Source organism: Sus scrofa, chromosome 6 (assembly GCF_054392235.1).
Source record: "Sus scrofa isolate SSC_HxYL_T2T_F1_AM1 chromosome 6, Sscrofa_HxYL_maternal_Yorkshire_Landrace_v2.0, whole genome shotgun sequence".
NCBI classification, from domain to species: Eukaryota; Metazoa; Chordata; class Mammalia; order Artiodactyla; family Suidae; genus Sus; species Sus scrofa.
In genome coordinates this window covers 79233918-79256141 of record NC_139388.1, presented here as the reverse complement: position 1 = coordinate 79256141, position 22224 = coordinate 79233918, and the positions used below count along the sequence as shown (strand labels likewise).

The 22224-nt window shown below is 49.7% G+C and overlaps 1 protein-coding gene across 3 annotated transcripts in view; it reads left to right on the top strand.

The window, feature by feature from the left end:
• Positions 1–1897: 1897 nt before the first annotated feature.
• CASP9 (caspase 9) overlaps positions 1898–22224 on the top strand; it is a 23526-nt gene continuing 3199 nt past the window's right edge. Inside the window, exons 1-8 of one of the 3 annotated variants that reach the window (XM_003127618.5) lie at positions 1898–2107; positions 4038–4392; positions 10714–10748; positions 11628–11804; positions 12203–12292; positions 13473–13620; positions 20085–20264; positions 20883–20992. In XM_003127618.5, coding sequence (XP_003127666.2) covers positions 1976–2107; positions 4038–4392; positions 10714–10748; positions 11628–11804; positions 12203–12292; positions 13473–13620; positions 20085–20264; positions 20883–20992 — 1227 coding nt within the window. In that variant the 5' untranslated portion in view covers positions 1898–1975. The remainder of the gene's footprint in view (positions 2108–4037; positions 4393–10713; positions 10749–11627; positions 11805–12202; positions 12293–13472; positions 13621–20084; positions 20265–20882; positions 20993–22224) is intronic. The other 2 variants (XM_084962990.1, XM_013998997.3) reach the window with 2 other exon arrangements.

Genomic DNA, 22224 nt, shown 5'->3' with positions numbered 1-22224 from the left:
TCTAGTCCAGCTCTTCCGTATGCTGATGGTGTTGGTGGTGGTGGACTGAGGCCCAGAGACCGGCAAGGACTTGCCCAAGGTTTAGTATCCAGGACTCCTAATCCCATTTACCAAAAAGGGAGCTCCAATCTAGAAGGTGCCAGATCCTGTCCTAAGCACGGAAAACGGATGTGTGTGATGATGCCGGTGGGGGCGGTGGGGGAGAGGCACAAATGAATGTGCTACCGAACTCAAGTTTGCTCTGCTCCAAGCAAATCGGGCCAATAAATTCGGAGACAAGTTGTTGGGGCAAGGAATAATGAGCGAGGCCAGAGATGGAACCTGCATCCTCATGGACACTAGTTTTCAGCCAGAAAGCTAGCAGACGCTGAAGGTGGCGGACAAGTGTCTCAAAAAAAAACCGTCTTGCTTCAGTCCGAACTAAGGCTCCTTCTACGCTGAGAAAGGGCAGGGGGCGGGGCCAACCATCACACTGGCACTTGCTTGGGGGAGAGGACTCACTACAATGCTGACCAATGGCTGAACAGGACCACTAAAGGTCTCTCACTAACCATTGCTCGATTACAGATGAGGTAAACTTTCATTGAATCAGTGACGTAGGTTCCTGGGGGACATAAGGAAAGAGGTTTCATATTCCCCGCTCTGCTTTTATTGACTCTTTGCCTCCTTTGCATTTATCACTATCCAACATTACTATATCTTTTATTTATATTGTTTATCGCCTGTCTCCTCCTAAGGGGATGTAAGCATCTAAAAGCAGGGCTTTTTGTCTGTTTTGTTCACCCTCTGTATTTTTGGTGCCTGCACAGACCTGGGCACAGAAAGGATCTCAATGAATATTTGTGGAATAAATCATTGAGTGGGGATGAGGTTTAGCTGCTCCAGAGAATACATCCTAAAGAGGATTCCCAGTTGCTGAGGACTTTTGGTCGGGTTCGGGTTTAAATCCTCCCGCCTCTGTCACTTACTACTTCTGTGATCTTCACCTCTTTGAGCCCCAACGTCCAGATCTAGAAAATGAGGGGAAAGGACTATCTCCTTGGTAGATTGGAGTCAGGGAGAAATGAGATACTACTATGTAAAATGGCTAGCACAATGGCTGAGGCTTAGCAAATGCTTAATAAACAGGAGCAATTTGGGAGGTATTTTTGTTTTTTCTGTGAGAAGTTTTTCTTTTTGTGAAATTAAATATAGTTGACATAGGAGCAAATTTTTTTTTTTTTTTAGATCTGCACCCACAGCATATGGAAGTTCCTGGGCTAGGGGTTGATTCAGAGCTGCAGCTGTAGGCCTACACCACAGCCACAGCCACGTCAGATTCTTAACTCGCTGAGCGAGGCCAGAGATGGAACCTGCATCCTCATGGATACTAGTTAGTTTCTTAACCCGCTGAGCTACAAGAACTCCAGAGCAGTTTTTGAAATGAGGAAATGAACTAGATGTTCAGAGGACTAGATTCCTACCAGTTTTTCTCTTTGTGGGAGGTGCTCGGGTGGGAGAGAAGGAAGAGGGAAATGGAAGACCTTGTAAGGTGGACTTGGTTGGATGAGTCAAGGTCGGAAGAGGCACGGGGGCGGGGACTTACGGTTTCTTTGGGGCAGGGGAGGGGGCTAGAGGGGAGCTGTGCCTGGGAGAGTGTTGAACGGGGCGGGACAGACCATGACTCCAGGCCAATCCTGTGACCCCCTCCGAGTCTCTGTGAAAGCGAAGTGGTAGTGAATTCTGGTCTGAAGTGGACCTTGACGCGGGGATGAGGACTGGGGGCGGAGCGGTGACCTAGAGGTGGTTTCGGGGTTAGTGGCTTCCGCGGCGGTGCCTGGGGGCGAGATTCCCGGGCGGTGCGGCGTTTGGGGGGGCGGGGCGCAATCTGGTGGCCGCCCCAAAGGCGGGTCCTGGGGAGAGGGCGGGGCGCGGCGGCCGAAGCCCGGAAGCGGACGGAGACGGCCTGGGTACCCACCACCAAGGTCTGCCCACCATGGACGAGGCTGACCGGCAGGTCCTGCGGCATTGTCGGGTGAGGCTGGTCTGCGAGCTGCAGGTGGCCTCGCTCTGGGATGCTCTGCTGAACCGTGAGCTTTTCACCCCTGACATGATCGAGGACATCCAGGTGCGCCCCCCCAACCCTACTCCCATCCAGTGTCCCAAGCTTCGGCGCCGCACTGACTTCAGGTCACAGATAGGGACAGCGAGGCTGCGCGGAGAGGGTTGCTGAAGCCACATTGTGACTTAATGGCCGATCTCTCGCCCTTCCCCCACCCGCACCCCGCTGTTTGTGCCACCCTGTATTTGCTCCCTTTGGGGAACCATTGTGAGGGAACCCCATTTTCCTCCAGGGTGTCGAGCCCACTCATTGCACATAGGGACCAAACAACCCCAAAGACCTTTTCGAGGGTTTTGCTGAAGCGGTTCCACGCCTGCACCATCAGAGTACACTGTTAGCTGCTGCAGCATTGTGCTGCTTGCCAGGAGGCATGCCACTAGGATGGAAGTTCTGGACATCCACTTGGGAGGTCAGACTGCCTGTCGCTGTCTTCTCCTTGAGCCTCAGTTTCCTGGGCTGTGAAATGGGAACGACAGTAATATTGCCGTTCAGGCTAAAGGAGATAATGGGGGTGAAACAGTGAAATGTCAGGCACAGAGTGAAGACACATCCTATGGTAGCTGGCTGTGTCCTGTCCTCCTTGGCCAGACCCTCATGTGTTAAGTTTATGTTTTGTAACGGTTTTTGGAGATGAGGGTATTGAAGAGAACAATAAAATCAAACATTTGAAGTTCTCTTTAAAAACACTTTTTTTTTTTTTTTTTTTTGGTCTTTTGTCCTTTTAGGGCTGCACCCATGGGATATGGAGGTTCCCAGGCTAGGGGTCTGATCGGAGCTACAGCTGCTGGCCTATGCCACAGCCACAGCAATGCCAAATCTGAGCTGCGTCTGCGACCTACACCACCACTTACGGCAATGCTGGATCCTTAACCCACTGAGTGACACCAGGGATCAAACCCACAACCTCATGCTTCCTAGTTGGATTTGTTTCCGCTGAGCCACGACGGGAACTCCTTCTCTCCTTATTTCTCTCATCTCTCCTCTTACTTCTCTCTATTCCAGCTGCAATGTCTCTGCCACCACCTGCCTTTGCTGTGGCCCACTCCCTGCCACTGTCCACGCTGCCCCCAGGATGATTTTCTCTAAAAGACAGATCTGGAGTTTCTGTCATGGTGCAGTGGTTAACGAATCCGACTAGGAACCATGAGGTTGCAAGTTCGATCCCTGGCCTTGCTCAGTGGGTTAAGGATCCGGTGTTGCCGTGAGCTGTGGTGTAGGTCGCAGTTGAGGCTCAGATCCCTCGTTGCTGTGGCTGTGGGGCAGGCCGGTGGCTGCAGCTCCAATTGGACCCCTAGCCTGGGAACCTCCATATGCCACAGAAGTGGCCCTAGAAAAGACAAAAAAAAAAAAAAAAAAAAAAAAAAAAAAGGCAGATCTGACTCTGTCACTCCCTTCTTAAAACCCTTCAGTAGCTCTCACAGTTCTCTTGGCATGGCTGTGCAAAGGTCTTCTTCTTTCATTTTGTTCCTCACTGCTGCTTACATCTCATTTCTCTGAACTCACCATTCACTTCCTAGTGTTCCCTGGGGTCTCAGCTAAGGTGTCCCCTCCTGGAGGCCTCCCTGTCCCCCCAAGGCTGAGCCGATGCCTCTGTACCCTTCCAGCCCCACATGCTGTCCCTTTTGATGCTTCTTTCTTTGCTCTGTTGTCTGTAAATTTGTTTGCATTTCCAACTGGATATTTGCTTGGTGAGGACCGAAGGTGTTGGCTACTGCATTTTCAGCACTGGGCATGGTGCTGCACACACAGTAGACACCTCCAAAATACTGAATAGATTGGCAAAGACTGGCAGGTGGCATACTTTCGGTGTAACCGCAGGCTCAATTTTTGCCCACAAGCCTGATTGTTTGACTTACGGAGATGGGAAATGGGAGGACAGGCTGAGATTCACAGGAAAGCATGTGGCTTATGGCACCGTGTCTTTCTTTCCAAACAGCGGGCAGGCTCCGGGTCTCGCAGAGATCAGGCCAGGCAGCTGATCACAGATCTAGAGACTCGAGGGAGTCAGGCCCTTCCTGTGTTCATCTCCTGCTTAGAGGACACAGGCCAGGAAACTCTGGCTTCATTACTGAGAACCAGTAGACAAGCAACAAAGCGGGATCTGGGGGCCATCAGACCCCTGGACCTCCATCCTGTGGTGATCAAACCAGTGGAACTCAAGCCAGAGGAGCCATCGAAGCCTCCCCCAGGAAAACTTGCTCCAGTGGTGCTGGGGTCTAAGAACCTTTGGCCAGCCAGACCAGAGGCACCCAGGCCAGTGGACATTGGTTCTGGAGGATTCAGTGATGTCTGTGAGTACCAAGATTGCTTGGCAGGTGGACATGATGAGTGATCATTGAGGAGTGACCAGTGTGGGGACTAAGGTTCAGAATTTAATGTTGGTGCTGTCTTGCCGAGTGTCCCTAGGGGATAGGTGGAATATTCTGGCACGTCTTCAGGAGAGCCCCTCCTCTGCAAAGCTTGTGTGGAAGTCTGTTTTGGATGTCCCAGGCTTTGATCAGTGTTTCCAGATCAAGCTATTGCCTGTGGGTCCACATGGGTAGCGGGGATTGGCCCATGCCTGGGGGCAGGAGGGAGCCCTCTGCCTGTTAAGAGTCTGCCCTGTCGGCAATGTACATGCCCTTACGCCTTCCCTTACAACAACTCTGCAAGGCACGGCATCGTTAGACCCATTCTTTTCAATGAGGAACCTGACACTCAGGGAGGTTAAATAATCATCTAAAGTCACAAAGCTACATGCAGTAAAATGTATAAATCTAATGAGTACAGGTGGATGAATGGATATACACAGATGACCAAACCCCAGATCATCAAGACATAGAACATTCTGGTGTCCTATAAGACTCTTGTACCACAATGAGGGAACTCCTGGACCTTTTATTTTTTTGGTCTTTTTAGGGCCACACCCACGGGGGTGTGGCATATGGAAGTTCCTAGACTAGGGGTCTCATTGGAGCTGCAGCTGTGGGCCTATGCCACAGTCCCAGCAATGCAGGATCTGAGCCATGTCTTTGACCTACAGCACAGCTCACGGCAACGTTGGATCCTTCACCCACTGCTGAATAAGGCCAGGGATCGAATCCTGTGTTCTCACTGATACCAGGCAGATTCATTACCACTGAGCCACCACAATGGGAACTCCCATATAATAGACTATTTTTTTTTTTTTTTTTTTTAGGGCTGCACCCTCGGCATGTGAAGATTCCTAGACTAGGGGTCCAAGGCTAGGGGTCGAATTGGAGCCGCTGACCTAGGCCACAGCCTATGCCACAGCTACAGCAACTTGGGATCCAGCACACATCTGCAACCTATAACATGTGACAACACTGGCTCCTTAACCCACTGAGTGAGGCCAGGGATCGAACCCACATCCTCTTGGATACCAGTCGTGTTCTTAACCTGCTGAGCCACAATGGGAACTGAGATATAATTGACGTAGAACCTTGTGTAAGTTTAAGGTGATGACGTGATACATGTATGTATTATGAAATGATTGCCACAATAAGGTTAGTTAGCACATCCATCAACTCACATAATTAGCACTTTTTTCTGTATGCGTAATGAGAACATTTAAGATTTACTCTCAGCAGCTTTTAAGTGTATAACCTAGTGCTGGTAAATTCAGACACTATGCTGTCCCTGAGCTCCTCAGAACGTATTCACCTCGTCATTCATCCTTTGACCAACATCTCCCCATTTCCCAGCCCCTAGCAACCAGCGTTCTACTCTCTGTTTCTAGGAGTTTGGTTTTTTTAGATCCACATCTAAGTGAGATCATATAGTTATTTGTGTTTCTGTGTCTGACATGTTTCATTTGGTACAATACCCTCAGGGTCCATTCTGTTATCGCAAGAGGCAGAATTTCCTTTTTTTCCCCAAGGCTGAATAATATTCCACTGGATGTATACCATATTTTCTTTCTTTCTTTTCTTTCTTTTTTTCTTTCTTTTTTTTTTTTTTTTTGCCATTTTCTTGGGCCGCTCCTGCGGCATATGGAGGTTCCCAGGCTAGGGGTCCAATTGGAGCTGTAGCCACCAGCCTACGCCAGAGCTACAGCAACGCGGAATCTGAGCCTCATCTGCGACCTACACCACAGCTCACGGCAACACCGGATCCTTAACCTGAGTAAGGCCAGGGATCGAGCCCTCAGCCTCATGGTTCCTAGTCGGATTCTTTGACCACTGAGCCATGACGGGAACTCCCAATGCCGTATTTTCTTTATCCAGTCATCCTTTGATGGACACTGGTTGTTTCCAGGTCTTGCCTGGAATAATGCTCCAGTGATCATGGCGGTGCAAATATCTCTTTGAGATTCTGATTTCATTTATTGGCTTTGTACCCAGAAGTGGGATTGCTGGACCATATGGTAGTTCTATTTTTAATTTTTTGAAGAACCTCCATACTCTTTTCATTGGTTGCACCAAATTACATTCTCATCAGCAGTGAAGGAGGGTCCCCTTTTCTTCACACCTTTGCCAACATTTGTTATCTTGCCTTTTTAATAATAGCCATTCTAACAGGTATAAGGCGATACCTCATTGTGGTTTTGACTTGTGTTTCTCTGGTTAGCAATGTTGGGCATTTTTTTTTCATGTACTGTTGGCTATTTGTATGTCCTCTTTGGAAAAATGTCTATTCAGTTATTCAGTTCCTCTGCCTGTTGTTATTTTTTTTTTTTCCTTTTACAGCCACACCCGTGGCATATGGAAGTCCCTGGGCCAGTGGTCAAATTGGAGCTGCAGCTGCAACCCATGCCCTAGCCCGTGACAATGCCCAATCCTTAACCCAATGAGTGAGGCCAGGGATTGAACCCACATCCTCACAGAGACAATGTCGGGTCCTTAACTGCTGAGCCATAAGAGGAACTCCCTTCTGCCCTTTTAAAAACGGTATTGTTTGTGGATTTTTTTTGCTATTGAGTGGTTTGAGTTTTTGTTTTGGATATCAATCCTATTAGATATATGGTTTGCAAATATTTTCTCCCCTTTTGTAATTGCTTTTTCATTTTGTTGGCTTTTTTCTTATGCTATATAGAAGCTTTTTAGTTTGCTCTTGTTCCACTTGTTGATTTTTGCTTTTGTTTCTTGTGCTTTTGGTGTCATATACAAAAAAAAAAAAAAATCATTGCAGTGTTAAGATCTTGTGTTTTCTTTTAAGTTTTATAGTTTCAGGTCTTACATTTAGGTCTTTAATCTATTTTGAATTAATTTTTGTGAATAGGGTAAGATAGGGGTCCAATTTTTTTCCTTTGCATATGAATATCCAGTTTTCCCAATACCATTTATTGAAGAGACTCTCTTTTCTCAATTTCATGTTCTTTACTCCTTTGCCATAAATTAATTGTCCATGTATGTGTGGATTTATTTCTGGCTCTCATTTCTGTTTCATTGATCTGTATTTTTCTGTCAGTAGCATGCTGTTTTGCTTACTACAGCTTTGTAGTATAATTTAAAATTGGGGAGTATGAAACCTCCAGCTTTTGTTCTTTTTTCTCAGATTGTGTCAGCTATTTAGGGTCTTTTGTGGTTTCATATAAATTTTAGGATTTTTTTCTATTTCTGTGAAACATATTGTTGGGATTTTGATCGGAGTTGCATTGAATCTGTTGGTTCCAGTTGTATGTATTTTAAAAATTTAAAAATTTATTTATTTATTTATCTTTTTACAGCTGCATTTCAGCATATGGAAGTTCCCCTGCTAGGGGTTGAATTAGAGCTGCAGCTGCAGGCCTACACCATAGCCACAGCCATGCCAGATCTGAGTTGGAGCTGCAGGCCTACATTGCAAACCTGTGTCAATGTCAGATCCTTAACCCACTGAGCGAGGCCAGGGATCAAATCCACATCCTCATGGATAGTATGTCAATTTCTTAACCTACTGAGCCACGGTGGGAATTCCTCTAATTTTATGTTTTTGACATCACAATTTACATCTTCTTATATTGTATATATAGCAATAGTTATACTTGATACTTTTGTCCTTGAACCTTTATACTAGAGTTAAGTGATTAAAATCCACCACATCACAGTATTAGGGTATCTGATTTTGACTATGTTTCCCCTTACCAGTGAGTTTTATAGTTTCACAGGTTTCCATGTTACTAATTAGCATCCTTTCATTTCAGCTTGAAGAGCTTCTTGTAGTTCCTGTTGTGGCCCAGTGGATTATGAGCCCAACTACCATCTATGAGGATTAGGGTTCAATCCCTGGCCTCACTTACTGGGTTAAGGATTTGGTGTTGCCATGAGCTGTGGTGTAGGTTGCAGATGAAGCTTGGGTTTGGTGTGGCTGTGGCTGTGACTGTGGCATAGGCCCATAGCTACAGCTCTGACTCAACCCCTAGCCTGGGAACTAACATATGCTGCATGTGTGGGCCCTGGCGGGGGAAGAAAAAGAGTTTCTTTCCACTGTTCTTGTAAGTCAGGTCTAGCAGTGATCAACTCCCTCATTTTTTGTTTGGAAAAGTCTTTGTCTCTTCTTCATTTCTGAAGGACAGCTTTGCTGGGTAAAATATTCTTGGCCGGCAGGGTCCCACCTGTGACATAGGGAAGTTCCCAGGCTAGGGCTGGAATCTGACCTGCAACTGCCAGTCTATGCCACAGCCATAGCAATGCTGAATCTGAGCCGAATCTGCAACTGATGCCCAGCTTGCAGCAACCCTCATCCTCACGGACACTATGTTGGGTTCTTAACCCTCTGAATCACAGTGGGAACTCCAGTTTTTTTCCTTTGAGCACATTGAATATATCTTCCCATTTTCTTCTGGCCTACACGGTTTTTGCCAAGAAGTCCATTAACAGCTGTAAGACAATTCCTTTACATGTGAGGAATTTTCTTCTCTTGCTGCTTTTAAATTTCTTGCTGTCTTTGATTTTAAACAATTGTATTACACTGTGTCTTGGAGAAGATCCTTTGAATTAAAATTGTTTGGGGACCTATGAGCTTCCTGAACTTGGATGTTCAAGTATCTCCCCAGATTTGGAAGTTCTCAGCCACTCTTTCTTTTTTCTTTTTCTTTTTTTGTCTTTTTGGGGGCACGCCACCTGTGGCATATGGAGGTTCCCAGTCTAGGGGTCAAACTGGAGCTGTAGCTGCTGGCCTATGGCACAGCCACAGCAATGCAGGATCTGAGCCACATCTGTGATCTACACCACAGCTCATGGCAACACTGGATCCTTAGGGCCGCACCCATGGCAGATGGAGTTTCCCAGGCTAGGGGTTGAATTGGCACTGGAGCTGCTGGCCTATACCACAACCACTGCAACGCAGGATTTGAGCCGCATCTGTGATCTACACCACAGCTCATAGCAACACTGGATCTTTAACCCACTGAGCGAGGCCAGGGATCGAACCCATATCCTCCCACACTAAATGGATTTGTTAACCACGGAGCCACGATGGGAATTCCCCAGTTGACTTCTTACTAATTGAAAACTACTAATGAAAACTCTGACACTGAATGAAAAACAACCATGTTGACTCATTTTTTCATTCTTCATCTATTTCCTGAGGACCTACTGTGTGCTGGGCTTCATGGATTCCACAGAGAGGGAGTAGACCTGGAGTCTCCCTTATGCCTTTTTGTTCTAGAATGTCACATAAACAGAATCATACCATCTATACTCTTCTGGACTTTTTTTTTTTGGCTTTTTAGGGCTGCACCCACAGCATGTGAAAGTTCCCAGGCTAGGGGTCAAATTGGAGCTAGAGCTGCTGTCCTACGCCACAGCCACAGCCACGTGGGATCCAAGCCATGTCTGTGACCTACACCACAGCTCAGGGCAATGCCAGATCCTTAACCCACTGAGCAAGGCCAGGGATTGAACCCGCATCCTCATGAATCCTAGTTGGGTTCATTAACCGCTGAGCCACAAAGGAAACTCCTGGCATAGTATTTTTAATGGTATCAGTAGCTCATTGCTTTTTTAGGCTGTGTGGTATCCCTTTGTATGTCCCTGTGAATCACAGTTTGCTCACTCATCAACTTGCTGATGGATGTTTGGGTTGTTTCTAGTTTGGGGATTATGAATAAGCTTCAGTGATCATTTGTAGCTAGGTCTTTTTTTTTTTTTTTTTGTCTTTTGTCTTTTGTCTTTTTGCCTTTTCTTGAGCCGCTCCCATGGCATATGGAGGTTCCCAGGCTAGGGGTCTAATCGAAGCTGTAGCTACTGGCCTACACCAGAGCCACAGCAACTCGGGATCCGAGCCACATCTGCGACGCACACCACAGCTCACGGCAACGCCGGATCCTTAACCCACTGAGCAAGGCCAGGGATCGAACCCGCAATCTCAGGGTTCTTAGTCAGATTTGTTAACCACTGCGCCATGACAGGAACTCCAGCTAGGTCTTTTTTTGCTCATCGTGCTCATTTTTCTTGGGTATATACCTGGGAGTGGAATTGCTGGTCAGAGAAGAAGTGTGTGTTTAACTTTGTTGGAAACTTCTAAACAGTTCCCCAAGGTAGCTGTGCTGCTTGACTCTTACTAGCTGTGCCTCAGGGTTCCTGAGGGATGTCTGTGTTTTGGTGGGAGTTGCCCTCACAGTGTCCCTTGCCCCTCCTCTGTTGGCCCCTGGCATTCATGTTTTCCTTCTTTTGCTCTCTTCTCTCCAGGTGGTCCAGACAGAGCCAAGGGAAATGCCGATTTGGTGAGTCTTCATGGAATGTAGTGTCAGTTGCATTGGCTTTGAGCTCTTCTGCTCTCCACTTCCCAAATCCTTTCTGTAGCTGTGTCGGGAGCTCAGGGAACCCAGCCCAGCTGTAGAGAGGGTGCCAGTCTCAAGCTCCCTACCGTGCCCTGACCCCAGCACAGCTCTTCCTGGAGCAAATTGTCCAGCTCTGCTCTTTCCTTATCTGTGAGGGGTGTGGGCATCAGAATCAGCTGTGGCACCCACCGCAGACCGAGTCACTCCCTGTCTCAGTTACAGCATTGATTGTGTGCCTCGTGTGTTTTAGCCGAGGGCTCTGGGCGGGGGCTCCTGGGAACGGACCAGTTGAGTTTCTAGCCCTCATGGAGCTGTCAGCCTAGCAGAGGTTAGTCTCGCAAAGAGATGTGTAAATATAAATACTGTTAAGTATCGTAAGCAAAAAGCACAGGCTGCTGTGACAGAGCGTCACTAGGGAAATGTTGAGTCTCTGGACGAAGTGGCCTCAGAGTCTCTGGGGGTGGCCCAGGCGAGTGCCTGCTGGCAGAACTGACCCCACGACTCTCAGATGCTCCCTGGACTGGGCGATCTGTAGGTTGGTTGGGGTTGAATGTCTAGGGAGGTTGGATTTTTCAGTGAGCATCTCCCATCCCTGAACACTGTGATGGGAGCGGATCTTCCTTCCAAGTTTAGCTGTCTGTCTGTCCATCCGTCACACAGCTAGTGCTCCCCCACCACCCCCCGTTTGCTTCGCCGTCCATTCTTCCTTCAGAGGGAGGCAGGCTCCACCCTCCATCCCGTCTGTCCCGATGGTCCACCCTGTGAGTGAAACCCAGAGGGTTGCCTTCGTTCCTGGTTAACATGGTCCCTATGCGTGGGCAGGCTTACGTCCTGAATGCAGACCCCTGTGGCCACTGCCTCATCATCAACAACGTGAACTTCTGCCATGAGTCGGGGCTCAGGAAGCGCACTGGCTCCAATATCGACTGTGAGAGGATGCAGCGGCGCTTCCACTTGCTGCATTTCGTGGTGGACGTGAAGTGCAACCTGACTGCCAAGGTGCGGTTCCCTGTCTGTGGAGAGAGCTGGAGGGCGGGCGGTGCCCTGTGAGGACGATGAAAGCACGCAGCTCCCCAAGACAAGCCGTCTGGTCTGCAGGGCCACGGGAGGTGGCGCGGCTCAGTGGCTACCTGTGCAAATGTCAGACTCAGAGAGCAGAGTTGGGAAGCAGCTGTCCCATCTCCCGTGTGATGCCTGGGCCTGGGCTTCCCTGTTGAGACAGCAAGGGCAGCACTCACCTCCTGGGTTCGTTGTAGGAGTAGATAAGGAGCGCCCGGTGCAGCCTCTCCTCCCAAGGGTGGTAGCTGTTGAGATTGCTGTAATTACTTCATTATGGAGCCTGGGAGCAGGGGCGGGCAGGCCTAGGGTGGGGACCTGACCCGTCAGTGTTCTTGTAGCAAATGGTCCAGGCTTTGGTGGAGCTGGCGCGGCGGGACCACGGCGCTCTGGACTGCTGCGTGGTGGTCGTGCTCTCTCACGGCTGTCAGGTAGGAGGCTGCGCGGAGAGGTCATGCGGGAGTCTGACCCTTCCTGTGTCCAAGACACCCTGGCCTTTGTGGGAAGAGCCGTAGGGCCCTATCCATCTCCCATCATTTCCTTGGGAACCAGTTGGCCCTCTGAAGAGCTGGGTGCTCCTCCTGGGTGGGGTGGTGTCCTGGGAGGAGCTGTCTGGGAGAGCCAGTTTCTGCTCATAAGCTCCTACCCCAGGGCTTTGTTCAGAGCCAGGCACAGCTTGTAAGCGCTCCCGGTTCCTGCTTTCCTGCTCGGCCCTGCCGGGCACTGTTCGGGGCCCTTTGCCGCTGGCTGGGAGTCAGGGCCCTGGAACTCACCCTGGCTTTGGCTGCTAAGGTGCGGGGTCATTGTGGCCAAGCCCCTCCCCCTTCCCATGCCTCAGTTTCCTCATCTTTCTAGTTGAAGGATGGGACAGAGCAGACGTAACAAGCTGGCACCTGGAGCCCCCCCCCCCCCTTGTGCTGCATAGTGTTTTCAAAACTGGCAACTTTAGCACAAGAATCAGGATTTCCATCTTCCTTTGAGAAGCTGTAAAGGTCTGACCTTATCAGGCCAGCATCCTCATGGAGTAAAGAAAGCTCCAGCCTGTGGCTGGGCTGCCCCTTTGGTCCTTCCATCCACAGTGTGGCCCTTAGACTGGCAGCACATGTCACCTGGGGGCTCATGGGGATACAGACTCTTAGAGCCTGTACCTTAATGAGAGGCCACGCACGGAGAGTTTGAGAAGAACTGGGTCTGGACTGGTAGTTCTCAGTGTTGTGCTGCAGCAGAGGTGCCTGAAGGACCAGATTGCTCATCCTCAGAATCAGAGGGTTTCTGATTTAGGAGGTCTGGGTGGGGCCTGGGAATTTGCATGTCTTTAAGTTCCCCAGTGATGCTGTTGGTCCAGGGACCACGCTTGGAGGACCCCTGATCTAGAGGGAGCTGGCCAGCACTCTCCAGTCAGGCGGGCTGGTGCCTCTAGTCATGTGGGTTTGAGCACCCTGGAAGAGAGTGCCCGGGGCCGCCCAGCACCAACCTGCTTTGTCTAACTCAGCCTTGTTCCCTGGCTAGGACCTTCTAAATGCTTGGCTCCCACAGAGCCTCTGTTTGAACAGGCTGTTGGGTTCCTACTCTCACTTCTTGGGTTGGTAACCAGGATTCTTGGTCTTCTAGGCCAGCCACCTCCAGTTCCCAGGGGCTGTTTATGGCACAGATGGATGTCCTGTGTCCGTGGAGAAAATTGTGAACATCTTCAACGGAACCAGCTGCCCCAGCCTGGGAGGGAAGCCCAAGCTCTTCTTCATCCAGGCCTGCGGCGGGGGTAAGCGGGTCCTCGGCCTCCCTGCCCCGGTGTCTCGTGGGGAAGGAGCCGCCACCTGCTTCCTTCTCCATCACGCCTCACAGTGTCCCAGGGGTTGATCCAGGCAGGTCCTGGACATGGTCACTGCTGCCCAAAGGGGGCACCTTTCTGTCCTGCCTTTGAGTTTCATGTCTTCCGTCTCATGGCACAGTAGCATCAGGGGATCATTCAGCTTTGGCCACTTCAACCCCAGAGACTTGGCAAAAGCAAACAAAGCAGAGGAGAGAGAAAATGTCTTTCACTTTCCTTATTATTTTCCCAGTCTCCATCAACCACTGTCCCAGAGAAAGGGATTAACTATAGGAATTACCTAAAGGAATTCCCAAGGGCTCAGGTACTGAGGATTCAGTAACTTTTTTTTTTTTTTGTCTTTTGTATTTTGGGGGCCATACCCGTGGCATATGGAAGTTGCCAGGCTAGGGGTTGAATCGGAACTGCCTACACCACTGGCCTACACCACAGCCACAGCAACATGGGATCCAAGCTGCGTCTGTGACCTACACCACAGCTCATGGCAAAACCAGATCCTTAAACCACTGAGCGAGGCCAGGGATCGAACCCGCATCGTTGTGGATACTAGTCAGGTTCATTAACCACTAAGCCACAATGGGAACTCCAGGATTCAGTAACTTTTAAACATTATTTAGATTATTTATAGTTTTGCTGTATGTCCTGATTTTATTTCTTTTTTATTTTATTTTTATTTTTTATTTATTTTTTTGGGATGCTGCATACAAAATTTCCCAGGGTAGGGATTGAACCTGGGCCATAGCAGTGAACCAAGCTGCAGCAGTGACAATGCTGGATCCTTTATTTTTTAAGTTTTTTTTAATTTAAAATTTTATTTATTTATTTATTTTTGTCTTTTTGCTTTTTTCTGGGGCCACTCCCACGGCATATGGAGGTTCCCAGGCTAGGGGTCTAATTGGAGCTGTAGCTGCTGGCCTATGCCAGAGCCACAGCAATGCGGGATCCGAGCCTCGTCTGTGACCTACACCACAGCTCACGGCAACGCCTGATCCTTAACCCACTGAGCGAGGCCGGGGATCGAACCCACAACCTCATGGTTCCTAGTTGGAATCGTTAACCACTGAGCCATGACGGGAACTCCATTTTTTTTATTAGAATTTTTTTTTTTTTTTTTTTTGCTTTTCAGGGCCGCATCTGTGGCACATGGAGGTTCCCAGGCTAGGAGTCTAACTGGAGCTACAGCCACTGGCCTACACCACAGCCACTGCGAACCAGATCTGAGCCACATCTGCGACCTACACCATAGCTCATGGCAATGCTGGATCCTTAACCCACTGAGTGAGGCCAGGGATCGAACCCAAAACCTCATGGTTACTAGTCAAATTCGTTTCTGCTGTGCCATGACAGGAACTCCCTGGATTCTTTAAGTGCTAGGCCATCAGGGAACTCTTATATATCCTGATTTTAAACCAAAGCCCTATTTTCACCTTAGTTTTCTTATAAAATAAAAAAAAAGAGGAGGGACAAGAAAAGTACATTGTATGTCCTGCCTTATGGGACATGATGGCAGAGGTGGGGAAAACTGGGAATTCTGTCCCAGGGACAGTGTATCCCTTGTGCCTTGGTCTGGTCTGCCAGAGAAGCGGGCATTGTTATACCACAGAGCTGTCCTGCTTGCCCAGGAGGGGGCCGTGCATGCCAACGACCTGTAACACGGGCACCGTGGCATTTTCTCCTCCACACATTTATCTGTCCCGTACTATTCCATGGTGGCAGGGATGGGGTTGGGGGCTGTCGAGGAGGCCAGGCTCTGGTCATATGATCCATCCAATAAGTGTATTGGCCACCTGCTGTATATACCAGGCTGTGTGTTAGGTCCTAGTGATACAGGACAGATGGGGCCTCTGTCCCCTGTAATTTATAATTTGCCTGGAACTGTATTAAGTCACACTCATGACCCACACCTGGCTACTTACTCCCTGAACAACCAGGGCCAATTGATCTTTTTTTTTTTTTTTTTTTTTTTGCTTTTTAGGGCCACACCTGAGGCATATGGAGGTTCCCAGGCTAGGGATCAAATCGTAGCTGTAGCTACCGGGCTATACCACAGCCATAACAACTTGGGATCTGAGCTGTGTCTGCGACCTACACCACAGCTCACGACAACGCTGGATCCTTAACCACTGAGTGAGGCCAGGGATCAAACCTGAAACCTCATGGTTCCTAGTCGGATTTGTTTCTGCTGTGCCACGATTAGAACTCTTTTTTTTTTGCTTAAAAAATTATTTTTTCCAGTTAATCTCTTGAAATCTTGGCAAGTAAGGAGAGTAAGAGAGCCTAGCTCTTAGTTGCTACGATAATATCTAGTGCACTAATTAGTGAGTCTCTTACCACACTTACTGTTGCCTGGTTCATTTTCCTAACTGGAAACCTGGCCACCCCTCCTCCCAGCCCCCAGAGCACTCAGTGTCACATAAGAGCTCCTGTCATCAATGAATTACCTCAGAGTGATGCGGATAGGAAGGTGGAAAGGCTGCTGTTCTTGAGTTAAAATCCTTTCTAATCTGTCTTTCTTCTTATGATCCAGAATGTGTGGTCCAGTGATGCTTTTACTCTGAAGTGTGTGGTCCGTCTCCTTCCTGTGAATCAGAAGGGTGGGCTGGGGTGCCAACTTTCTAGAAAGTTAGTTAGCTGGTGTTCTGGGCCGGTACCTGCCCCACTGTCCATTCTCAGCAACGAGGAAGATCTTTATGGTGTTACTCTTTGGACTCCCTAGCGGGGCCATAAGGCCCTGGCACTGACTCTGGCCTCTTGGCCTCCCAGCCTGGCACGCTGTGCCCGCCCCAGCACTGTCAACCTCCCCAGGACATCACAAGCTCTGGCTGACTCCTCAGCCTTTCTATGTGCCGTTCTTCTGCCTTGTCTCCTGGCCAACTCTTAATCATCTATCCTTCTCATTACAACTTATTGTCACTGCCTCCAGGAAGTCTTCCCTAAATACCCCCTTCCTTGCACAGCTTCAGGCTTCGCTGGACCTTGTGCTCCTGCAGCCCCTGTTCTTCCCTTGTCTTAGCACCTTCTCCTTGTATTGAGGTGGCCTCATACCCTGGTCAGTTCTTTGAAGGTAGGGCCAGTCCCATCTGCCCTACAGCTGGGTCCCCAGCCTGGCACAAAGCTCGTGGTATGCTTATTATCTTATGTGGACTCTAATTGGTTGAATTTGGAGTAGAACCATATAAAAATATCTGTGAGCACAATTTGAAGTAATGTAGACTCTCACCATTAAAAATAAAATCTGGAGGAGTTCCCGTCATGGTGTAGTGGTTAACAAATCCGACTAGGAACCATGAAGTTGCGGGTTCAATCCCTGGCCTTGCTCAGTGGGTTAAGGATCTGGCATTGCTGTGAGCTGTGGTGTAGGTCACAGATGAGGCTCAGATCCCTCGTTGCTGTGGCTCTGGTATAGGCTGGTGGCTACAGCTCCGATTATACCCCTAGCCTGGGAACCTCTATATGCTGTGGGAAGCAGCCCTAGAAAAGGCAAAAAGACAAAAAGACAAAAAAAAAAAAAATCTGGCGTTCCCATCCTGGGTCAGTGATTAACAAACCCGACTGAGGACGCAGGTTCGATCCCTGGCCTTGCTCAGTGGGTTAAGGATCCGGCGTTGATGTGAGCTGTGGTGTAGGTTGGGGATGTGGCTCAGGTCCTGTGCTGCTGTGGCTGTGGTGTAGGTCAACAGCTACAGCTCCAATTACACCGCTAGCCTGGGAACCTCCATGTGCCACAGGTGTGGCCCTAAAAAGACAAAAGACAAAAAAACAAAAACAAAAGCAAAACACACACAAAAAGAAACCCCAACAATTCACTGAGAGCAGCAAGACCCCAAAGATGGAATGCAGTGATTGGATGCCTGGAATTCGGGTCCCTGCTTAGCACCCTGCAGGCTGCAGGATCATGTGTTTAACACTCTTGCCACATGGGGGCGCCACCATCAGCTAAGATCCAAAATATCCAAATGTCTGGGATTTCTGTCCATGTCCCCTGGGGTGTCCTGCTGTTTACATGTCTCTGAACATCTGCCCAGGATTTTGGTAACTCTTGTGTTTCAATGCGGGTTCGATCCCTGGTTGTAGATGCAGCTCGGATCCCACGTTGCTGTGGTTGTGGTATAAGCTGGCAGCTGCAGCTCTGCGATTCAACCCCTAGCCTGGGAACTTCCATATACTGCAAGTGCGGCCCTAAAAAGAAGAAAAAAAAAGAAAAAAAATCCTGACTTCTGTGAGCCTGACATGACTGTCATTTTGCCTCTTTTTTTTTTTTTTTCTTTTTCTTTTTCACGGCTGCACCTGAGGCATATGGAAGTTCCTGGGCTAGGGGTCGAATCAGAGCTGCACCTGTGGCCTATGCCACAGCCATGGCAATGCTGGATCTGAGCCATATCTGTGACCTGCACCGCAGCTTGGGGCAATGCTGCATCCTTAATTCACTGAGGGAGGCCAGGGATTGAACATGAATCCTCATGGACACTATGTTGGGTTCTCACTGCGGAGCCACAATGGGAACTCCTCATTTGCCTCTTACCTTTGGCTCTTGGTTGAAGGGCCTGGTCTGCTTTTCTCATCAGACATTATCCCTGAAGCATTTCCCTACATCTGTCTTCATTATCACTAGTTCAAATGGCTTATCATCTTGCATTTTAGTGATATGTACTCACTAAACCCTGTCCCTAATGTTGGCCCTATAGGTGATAGCCAATTTTTGGCTCACATGAACACGCATGTCTCTACTGAGGGCTTTTGGCTTCGCTTGAATTATTTCCTCAGGCGATTACTGGGTCAGAGATGTGGTCATCTCCATGATCTCGTTACCTATGACTTGGTGCCTTCTTTGGCTTCCATAAAGGGTTTGAGATAGCTGAAGAAGTATAAGTGATGAGTTCCCACTGTGGCGCAATGGGATTGTCAGCATCTCTACAGCATCAGGGCACAGGTTGGATCTCCAGCCTGGCACAATGGGTTAAGGATCTGGTGTTGTCACAGCTGTGGTGTAGGTTTCAACTGCAGCAGGTTGACCAAAAAAAAAAAACAAAAAACAAAAAACCAAAAAACTACAAGCGATATAGTAGAACAAAGAGAGCAGAAACAGAAATACAAGGAAAGAAGAACAGTAAGTCTGGCATCTAGAAATGCATCCTGTGAGGTCCTACGTACGCCAGGGCTACCCCACCTGTCGGTGTGTGTCTCCCATGTGTGTCATAAACCATGGTTTTAAAGAAGGCTGTGCAATAACCCAAGGCGGATCCTTGTGGTGCCCTGATGGGGAATCCTTATGGACACTATGCTGAGTTCTTAACTGGCTGAGCCACAGTGGGAACTCTAGAATCCCCTTCCTTTTTAAGGCTGAATAATGTGACTTGTTTTTTAATGACATACAATTTAGCATTTTAACCATTTAAAAGGGTACAATCCAGTGATATGAAATACATTCATAGTATTGTGCAACCATCACCACCATCTAATTCTAGAATGTTTTGTCCTCCCCCCCAAGAGACTCCGTCCCCTTTAGCAGTCACTCCCCTCCCAGCCCCTGGCAGCAACTAATCTGCTGTCTTCTCTCTGGGTTTGCCTCTTTTGGATATTTCATAAAAATAGGATCATATTATGTGGCCTTGCATATCTGGCTTCTTTCACTTAGCATGTTTTCAAGGCCCATCCGCATTATTACGTATCAATACCTTCATTCCTTTTTAATTCTGAGTAATAGTCCATTGGAAGTTTGGACCACATTTTATTTATCCATTCATCTGTCACTGGACGCTTGGGTGGCTTCTCCTTTTTGCCTGTTGTGAATAGTGTGATGAACATTCTGGCACAAGTTCTTTGAATACCTATTTCCAATTCTTTTGGGTGTATACCTTGGAACTTGTTTCTATAGCTGTTTTTATTTTTATTTTTAATTAAATTTTTTTTTAATCTTTTTAGGGTGGCACCTGAGGCATATGGAGGTTCCCAGGCTAGGGGTTCAATCAGAGCTACAGATGCTCGCCTACACCACAGCCACAGCCACGCAGGATCTGAGCCGCATCTGTGACCCACACCACAGCTCAGGGCAACGCCACCTCCTTAGCCCACTGAGTGAGGCCAGGAGCCGAACCCGCAATCTCATGGTTCCTAGTCAGACTCTTTTCCACTGTGCCACCGTGGGAACTCCTCTATAGCTGTTTTTAAAATTTCTGCATTCTTGCCCTCCCTGCCCCACCCTCCCGGCCCATTTTACTTAATGAATGTGGACAACTTTTGTTGTAGTAAAAGCTTCTGTCTCAGTTTCCTGCTCGCGTCTGGCCGGCACCAGAGCCTTGGCTCCAGAGGGTGTCAGGCCTCCCTGGCTGGTGGCACCAAGAAGCGGGAGCTCTGGCCTGGGTGTTTCCCTGACAAGCGGTGTCTGTTTCCTGCAGAACAGAAAGACCATGGGTTTGAGGTGGCCTCCCCGTCCCCTGAAGACAGGACCGCCGACAGTAACCCTGAGCCAGACGCTGCCCCGTTCCAGGAAGGCCCGGGCGCCGTTGACCAGCCGGACGCCGTGTCCAGTCTGCCCACACCTAGTGACATCTTGGTGTCCTACTCCACCTTCCCCGGTAAGCAGTCCAGGAGAGCTTGTCCTTCCAGCCAGCGGCCCCCCCCCCCCCCGCCCCGCCCCAGCTGCCCTAGAAGCAGCTGTGTTGTGAAGAAAAGAGCTGGGTGTGCGTCTTGGTTCTGCCTCTTGCTGCCTGTGTGACCCTGAGGGAGTTACTTCACCTCTCTGAGCCTCAGCTCAGGGCAGGAGGCAAGGCGCCTAGAATGCACAATTTCAGGAGGCACACACCCTTGCCTTGGTGTGCCTCACACGCCTTGCCCTTGCCCTGCCCAGGCCTCAGTCTTCTCATCTTTAAAGTGGGAGTGGTAATCGTTCCTCAGGGATCATCACTGGTGATGAACAGGCTGGTTGGCCCGCTGCTGAGCACAGGCCTGGCACATAGCGGGGATGACAAGTGTGGCTTTCCTCCCTGTCTCACTTGACTTCTCCGAGTGTTGGGTGCCAGGTTGGGAAAACGGGAACCACGACCAAAGCCACAGGGTGGTGGCAAGGATGAAGTAAGACATGATGGGTCGGAGCCCAGCGACGTGGGCTGCTGTGCATCAGTCAGGGTCTGGGGGTGGGCCTGCTGTGTGCATGGGGGGGGCTCCCCCCAAACTCAGCCTTTCCCCGCGTGCAGGGTTTGTCTCCTGGAGGGATACCACGAGCGGCTCCTGGTACATTGAGACCCTGGATGGCGTTCTGGAGCAGTGGGCCCACTGTGAGGACCTGCTGACCCTCCTGCTCAGGGTGAGGCTGCTGGCAGGGGCGGGGGGGCGCGAATCCTCCCAAGGTGGTTTGGGGGCGTGCTGAGCAGGGCCCCAAGCCCAAACCAAAGGTTTCTTCTGCACCCAGGCTTGCCCTGAGAGTCGGTGTTTTTCCTTCTCCTAAATCGAGAAGTTACTACCTGCGGTGACCTTTCCCCATGATGCAGAGGGCTGCCTTTCCCAGCCGCTGAGGTCCCAGGCTGATAGCTCCCAGGCCCCCACTGATGGAGCCAGTCCTCAGTGTCCAGGTGGGATGGCCCAGTGGTCCAAGCGTGGCCTCTGAAGGCAGGTCGTGGGGCCTGCACGTAGTGCCTTCTGCATAGTCTTCTTTTTTTTTTTTTTTTTTGCTTTTTAGGGCTGCGCCTGCAGCATATGGAGGTTCCCAGGCTAGGGGTCAAATTGGAGCTCCAGCTGCTGGCCTATACCATAGCCACAGCATCGCAGGATCTGATCCGAGTCTGCAACCTGCACCACCGCTCACGGCAACACCAGATCCTTAACCTACTAAGTGAGGCCAGGGATCAATCCCGCATCCTCATGGTTCCTAGTCGGATTTGTTTCCTCTCTTCTTGTTTTGAACTCCCGCATAGTCTTCTCTTGACGCTGAACAATCACGAGTCCCTTTAGTGCTGCCCCTTCTCGGGAGGCCCCGGTGCCAACAGAGAAGGACAGGGCCTCACTCAGATCGCTTGCTTCCTCCAAGGGTCTCGGAGCACACGTGGGCCCTCTTGCTCCGCTCAGGTATTTTGTGACAGGAGAAGGGCAGTAAGGGCCGGAACCACTCCTTCCTCCTCCAGCCTTGCTGAGCAGAGAGAGGAGAGGAGAAAAAGAGGTGCAGGCCCACCACCCAGAAGGACTCCAAGGGGCGCCATGAGCTGTGGCCTGGGGTGAGAGCCTCAGAGGCAGCCAGGGGCCCATCAGGGCTGAGCCGCGCACTCGGCTCCCGGACTCCATCTCTCTCTCTCTCTTTTTTTTTTTTAGTCTTTTTGCCATTTCCGCTCCCGTGGCACATGGAGGTTCCCAGGCTAAGGGTCTAATCGGAGCTGTAGCCGCCGCCCTACGCCAGAGCCACAGCAACGCGGGATCTGAGCCGCGTCTGCGACCTCCACCACAGCTCAGGGCAACGCCGGATCCTTAACCCGCTGAGCAAGGGAAGGGATCGAACCCGCAGCCTCTTGGTTCCTAGTCGGATTCGTCAACCACTGCGTCACGACG